Source organism: Brassica oleracea, chromosome C2, assembly GCF_000695525.1.
Source record: "Brassica oleracea var. oleracea cultivar TO1000 chromosome C2, BOL, whole genome shotgun sequence".
Taxonomy (NCBI): Eukaryota; Viridiplantae; Streptophyta; class Magnoliopsida; order Brassicales; family Brassicaceae; genus Brassica; species Brassica oleracea.
This window is the reverse complement of record NC_027749.1, coordinates 14559815-14566693: the sequence shown is the minus strand read 5'-3', so window position 1 is coordinate 14566693 and position 6879 is coordinate 14559815. Positions and strand designations below refer to the sequence as shown.

General features: G+C 38.7%; 1 protein-coding gene across 2 annotated transcripts; it reads left to right on the top strand.

The window, feature by feature from the left end:
• Positions 1-1948: 1948 nt before the first annotated feature.
• Positions 1949-5784, top strand: LOC106327593 (endonuclease MutS2). Of its 2 annotated transcripts, XM_013765772.1 has the most exons (6): positions 1949-2002; positions 2089-2627; positions 3267-4140; positions 4206-4730; positions 4817-5281; positions 5350-5643. In XM_013765772.1, the coding sequence occupies exons 2-6, from the start codon at positions 2122-2124 to the stop codon at positions 5641-5643; spliced, it is 2664 nt and encodes an 887-aa protein (XP_013621226.1). In that variant the 5' UTR covers positions 1949-2002; positions 2089-2121. The 2 variants fall into 2 exon arrangements, with proteins under 2 accessions (XP_013621226.1, XP_013621227.1); XM_013765773.1 differs by lacking the exon at positions 1949-2002 and having other exon boundaries at positions 2122-2627; positions 5350-5784.
• Positions 5785-6879: the final 1095 nt, after the last annotated feature.

Here is a 6879-nt window from a genome sequence, read left to right as displayed (position 1 = left end):
CTTGGACTGAACGTCTGTCGCTGGTGTCTCTTAGGTGGCCGGTTTGGGAGGTTTGGTGAGGCTCTGGTTGAACCACGGATTTGAGGGCTACAATAGTCCTGGTGCGTCATACCCAGGAAATCATCCTCTTTGTCATCTAGGTGCGTCGTATCCTAGGACACTGAGTTGGAATATCAGCGGCCTTCCGCATCTGCTGTGCGACCCTTTAATCCACAATTTCTCCTTATTGCTTGACTTGTGCGTTATATCAAGCAGCATCTGGAGTTGGGAATATCAACAGCCTTCCACAACTGTTGTGCGACCCTTCAATCCACCATTTCTCATTCGATCTGTCTGAGATCATTTTCCAAAGTCCGACTGAGTGATCCTTCCCTATTTAGGGTGTATCAATTTGGTATCAGAGCCACTCAATCGGTACTTGTCTGTTCATTTTCTTATCTTTCCATTTTCTTCATCCATCTTCTACCTTTCATCTTCTTTTCTTTATTAAAAAAAAGAGAGAGCTTTACGAAAAGCCAAGAGAGATCATCCCACCTGAAGCTAAAGAAAGACAGATTTGAGGGCAGATCTTTTTAAAGGAGGAGAGAATGATGCGCCCGAATCAGCAGCAGAAACAAATCAAGAAGGCTTGGCTTATGGGTTTGAGAACAAACGAGATGGACTTGATGTATACTGAAAATGTGTTTATGAATATGTTTCAGCCCAAAGAAAGAAGGGCCCAACAAGAAAATACAAGTCATGGTCGAATAATATATCAATTTGATGGTAATTCAGAGATCGTCGACCATACAGAAGCACGAGATCAGCCGAAGAGTTTGGCGACCACAATCTTTCAATTTCGGTCAAGTCAAGACATTTATGATTTTTGGTCAATTCAAGGTCTTTGGTCAAGTCTTTCTTGTTTTTATAAGTTGCTAGTCTTTCTTGTTTGACTAGTCTTTTGTATTCCAACTTTTTGTATGTTTTGCCTATTATATAAATGTCATTTGATCAGTGAAATTAAATAAAATAAGCTTTGAATGATTATTTTTGTAACCTTGAGAGTGATTCTCACTTTTCTTTCAATGGTGTGTAATATCCATTGATCAAACCGATTCGTCCTGGTGCGTCATATCCAGGGAGGCAGAGAATCATCCTCTTTGTCGTCTAGGTGCGTCATATCCTACGACATTGAGTTGGGAATATCAGCAGCCTTCCGCATCTGCTGTGCGACCCTTCGATCCACCATTTCTCCTTATTGTTGGACTTGTGCGTCATATCAAGCAGCATCTGGAGTTGGGAATATCAATAGCTTTCCGCATTCAATCCACCATTTCTCATTCGATCCGTCTGAGATCATATCTCAAAGTCCGGCTGAGTGATCCTTCCCTATTTAGGGCATATCAGGATCTATGCTAAAATATATGTTGGGTCTTTTTTCTTTGAATTTGCGGGTTTCGGTTTGGATCCAGATCCTATCTGAGATTCGATCGGGTACCCGAAGTATCCGAAAATTATTGTATATATTAAATATATTTGGGGTGATTGGACATATTTTTGGTATTTTGGATATTTTTTTAAGTATCGGGTTCAGATTTTTGAATATAATTTCATGTTTTGGGTAAAAAAATTAGATTTTCAGAAAATATAATTCGGATATTCAGTATCTTTTGGATTTTTGGATCTGATTTTGGGTTAATTTTCGGGTGTTTTGCGGTTCTTCGGATATTTTAGAGTTTTTGGGTATTTTTGAGTGGGCCCAGTTCGGGTATTTTGAGTCCTATATATCCGAACCGATCCAAATCCAAAATATATCCGATAATTACAGATATTTTATGGATATTGAAATTATAGACCCAAACCGATCTATACCCGACAAGAACCGTTTCAAACCCGATCCGAAAAATTATAGGTACCTATATTGGATTCAAATTTCTAAGATCCGAAGAATCCAGACCCGACGAAACTCGATTTGAATCCAACCTGAGCGACCCGGAAGTCCAGGATTACTCGATACTACTAAGTTAGCCATTGTTTTATTTTTAACAAAAAAAAAAATTAATAATTAAACAGATAACTAACCCTCTCTGTATTTATTATTTTCTCCAGTAGCTAAAAAGATATCCGTCGTCCACAAGAGGCATGAACACCCTTTCCCTCCATTTACTCATACCGACGGCTATTCACCTCAGGTCCTCACGCGCCGCCTCGCCGTACTTTCCACGCGCTTCCTCTCCCTCCTCCTTACGCATCACCTCTTCGTCAAATTTACGCGCCGACGACTCACAGTCAATCGAAAGCCAAACTCTAGAGGTCCTAGAATGGCGCGCCCTCTGCAATCAGCTCTCTCCCTTCGCCTCCACCTCGATGGGCCTCTCCGCCACCAAAGCCGCCGATATTCCGGTAGGAAATTCGCCGGAGGAGAGCAGGAGCCTCCTCGACGAGACGGCTGCTGCGCTGGCTGCCATGGAAGCGATGGAGCCGCGGGGATTGGGCCTGTCTGAGATCCTGGACTTGTCTGAAGTAGTAGAGCGTGCTATGGCTGGTCAGTTGCTCACCGTTAGAGAGCTCTGCGCCGTACGTGGCACGCTAATGGCTGCTTCATCAGTCTTTGAAAAACTACGAAGAGCAGCTAATAGTGATAAGCGGTATAATCAGTCTTAATCCTCTCATTTTTCGTTAAAATGTTTATAGAAACAATACAGTAACTCAGCTACAGTTTTCATCATATTCCATAAAGATGATATCCATCTAGTAAGGTGTATTGGATATATGACAAAGGTGGAGTGTTGAAGTATTTCTATTGATCAGTCATGTCAGATAGACAAATCGGACATCTAATTGCTTAGATTTGAATTATCCGGAAGATGCCTTATATATACTAGTATCATATCAAAAAGATGAACAATCAACTTTATTTCTCGATTCAATAAAAGTCCAACCAAAGAGGTGAATATGATCCCAAATAAGAAAAAAAGAAAAGATATGTAAAAAGTAGGTTAGATTTCGTCTATTCCTTTTTCAGTGTTCTAAACATAGGTTTAGGCGATGTTTAGGCGTCTAGACTACAAATCATATCGATTTTATAAAGCACATAACAACGGTTTAGCGATTTCTTGAACATTTTGGTTTTACTAGGGCATTCCATGTGTAGAGTTATATCCAAAGTTCGTATTGCTATATTTGTAGATAGTTCTAGTGTGTATATAAAGCTCATAGTTTTGTCTGAGGTGCAGAGAATGTGTTAGAAGAAGCTCATGGCTCTTATCTTTTTACATATCTTGTAGGGTTACACCTCTTGTAAAGATACTTGAGGGCTGTGATTTCAAGACCACATTGGAGCACAAGATTGGTTTTTGTATCGACTCCAACACGTCTGTGATTCTCGACAGAGCTAGCGAAGATCTCGAGATAATAAGATCCGAACGGAAGAGAAACATGGAGAATTTGGATTCTCTTTTGAAGAAAGTATCTACTAAGATTTATCGAGCCGGGGGAATCGACAGGCCCACGGTAACCAAGCGGAGATCGAGGATGTGCGTAGCTATCAGAGCTACACGCAAACGTTTGCTTCCAGGTGGTGTCGTGCTAAGCGTTAGCAGCTCAGGGGCCACATGCTATATGGAACCAAAAGAGGCGGTAGAGCTTAATAACATGGAAGTGAGACACGCTTACTCCGAGAGAGCTGAGGAAATGGCTATCTTGAGCATTTTGACTTCTGAGGTGTCAGCGGCACAGAGTGGGATACTGCATTTGTTGGATAGGATACTACAGCTTGACGTTGCTTTTGCAAGAGCATCACATGCAAAGTGGATGAATGGTGTCTATCCGAAACTAACTAAAACAGTGGACATGGATGATGGAGACATTACATCTCTAGCTGTAGATATTGATTCTGTGCAGCACCCGTTGCTTCTTGGATCCGTATTAGGCAGCAGCTCAAACGGTGGAAGCCTCTTCCCTGTGCCAATAGACATTAAGGTTGAAAGCAGATCCAAAGTAGTCGTCATCTCGGGTCCAAACACTGGAGGAAAGACGGCTTTGTTGAAGACATTGGGATTAATCTCTCTAATGTCCAAGTCAGGGATGTATTTGCCTGCTAAGAATCGCCCGAGGTTGCCTTGGTTTGATCTTATTCTCGCTGATATTGGAGATCCTCAGGTATACATGCTTACTTAAAACTTTTGCTGTGAACAAATCTAAAACGTTTAATGTTAATTTTTCAGTCTTTGGAGCAAAGTCTATCAACCTTTAGTGGCCACATCTCACGGATACGTCAGATACTTAACATTGCTTCAGAAAACTCGCTTGTCCTACTAGACGAAATATGTAGTGGGACTGATCCTTCGGAAGGTGTTGCGCTCGCTACGAGCATCCTACGGTATATTAAAAACCGTGTTAATGTGGCGGTTGTGTCCACGCATTACGGTGACTTGAGTCGCTTGAAGGATAACGAGACTCAGTTCCAAAACGCTGCAATGGAGTTCTCCATGGAAACTTTGCAGCCTACATTTCGAGTACTGTGGGGAAGTACCGGCGAATCAAATGCGTTGAGAGTGGCTAAGTCAATTGGTTTCGATGGAAGGATATTAGAGCATGCACATGAATGGAGGGAGAGGTTAAAGCCAGAGCAGGAGGTAGAGCGGAAAGGCTCGCTGTTTCAGTCTCTCGTGGAAGAAAGGAATAAGCTAAATCTTCAGGCGAGCAAGGCTGCAGCTTTACATAGAGATTTAATGAACCTTTACCGTGAGGTATATTGCTTCTTTATCTCAAAAGGACATATTAGATTGGTTAAATGGCATTTACGAATTTTGTTTTCTTGATATGATTCATGAAGCTTGAGCATGAGTCGCGTGATCTTGAGAAACGTGAGAAGGCTCTTTTCAAGAAAGAAACACAAAAGGTGCAAGAAGATTTAAGCTCTGCCAAGTCAAAGATGCAGAAACTGGTGGATGAATTTGAAAGTCAGCTAGAAACTGTTACGGCTGATGAATACAATTCCTTAATTCTGAAAACCGAAGAGGCAGTTGCGGATATAATCGAAGATTATTGTCCTAAAAATCTCCTATTAACGGAGGAAGAAGGGTATACCAGCGACTACTCGCCGCAAGCAGGTGAAAAGGTTATGGTGACTGGATTGGGAGGTAAGTTAGGGACCGTGGTTGAAGAGCCTGGAGACGATGAGACAATTCTCGTCCAGCAGGGTAAGATGAGGGTACGCGTCAACAGAAAGGACATAGCGCCCCTTCCTCGTACCAAAACCACTGAAACACCTAATCGTTCTCTACGTTCAAAAAGACAGGTGCAAATAGTAAAATGATGATTTTGGTTGCAACATAAGTTCTTATGGTAGCTTATATACTTGCACAGGTAAGCATGAAAGAGCTAGGCAGTGTGTTGCAGATGCATAGCGAACCAGTGCGTATTCAGACCTCAAAGAACACACTGGATCTAAGAGGAATGCAGGTGGAAGAAGCAATATACCAGCTAGACGTGGCCATTTCGGGAAGAGAATCAGGTTCGATTCTCTTTATCATCCATGGAATGGGAACAGGAGTGATAAAGGAGCTGGTGCTTCAGAGGTTAAGCAAACACAGTCGTGTCTCAAGGTATGAGCAGGCAAATCCTATGAACCATGGATGTACAGTTGCTTACATTAAATGACAAAATCTCTCACACTCTCTTCTCTGTAAACAAATTGTTGACAAGTGTGGTATTATAATGGTCCAAACAACTAGTTTCGATAGTGAATTGACATTCAAGTGTACAAGAATTTAACTTAAAATGTGTTTTATCGATGTTGTACTGAAGAAGTGTCGATTTTTATTCTTCCATGAACTAATATATAGGTCAGTTCTTAAAATCTCAAAAAAAACAGATGCTAGATGTTTTTTTTTTTTTTTGAACTTAACAGATGCTAGATGTTCTTATATATTTCCTTGAATATAATCCCTATAAGCTAGTGATGCTGTAAAAGGAATAATGAATTATGGTGTTAGGCCTTCTTCTCCTCTTTACACCATTTTCATACTTCCGAGTCATATTTTTTTCCTGCTTCGATTAAAACAACGCATGATTATTTTTAAAGAATTTTTAAAAGCATAAATAAATATATGATGATAAAAATTTTAAAACATTTAATGTTATTTAGTAATAAAATCCTAAATTAAAGATGAATCGCAAAATAATTCATCAACTTAAAGTTTGACGAATCAAATCCTCCACTTTAATTTGGTTAATGTCTTACGGAGAGGTTTTATTACTAGAAACCTTGAATCTATATTATTAAAAGAGAAGTATTCATTTGAAAATGTTATTACTTCATTAATTAAACTCTTTTTTTTTGCTTGTCTTTTTCAGTTGCATTTATGAAATATCCTAAAACGAATAAAACTATTTAATTTATTACTTGTCTTTTCAGTTACATTAATGAAATATGCTTAAATAGATTTAAACTTCCTATTTTATTGTTTGTCTTTTTCAGTTACCTTAATGAAATATCCTTAAATAAATTTGGACATAATGTCATTTAATCAACCAAAAAACTCATGAGTTATCCTTACGTGCATAATTTTAATAATGAAAATTTTTTAAAACGTGCATCATTAAAATGTTACCTAAAACATGCAGCACTAATATATAACATGCATCAATAAAACTAGAATTTGACTCACACAATTGTACGGATATTATTTTCAGTTGATTAAATTTAAAAATAATTATTTATTCAAAAAATATTTAAGAATGGCTATGTTTTTAAAAATCATATGGTATTATTTGCTCATAACTCATTTGTCATTTGATAAATTGTTAGAAAGAAAATTTTAGCATAATATAACTCAGTTGTCATTTGCTAAATTTATGGTTTTTATTTATATTTTTTATTATTTAATTATAATA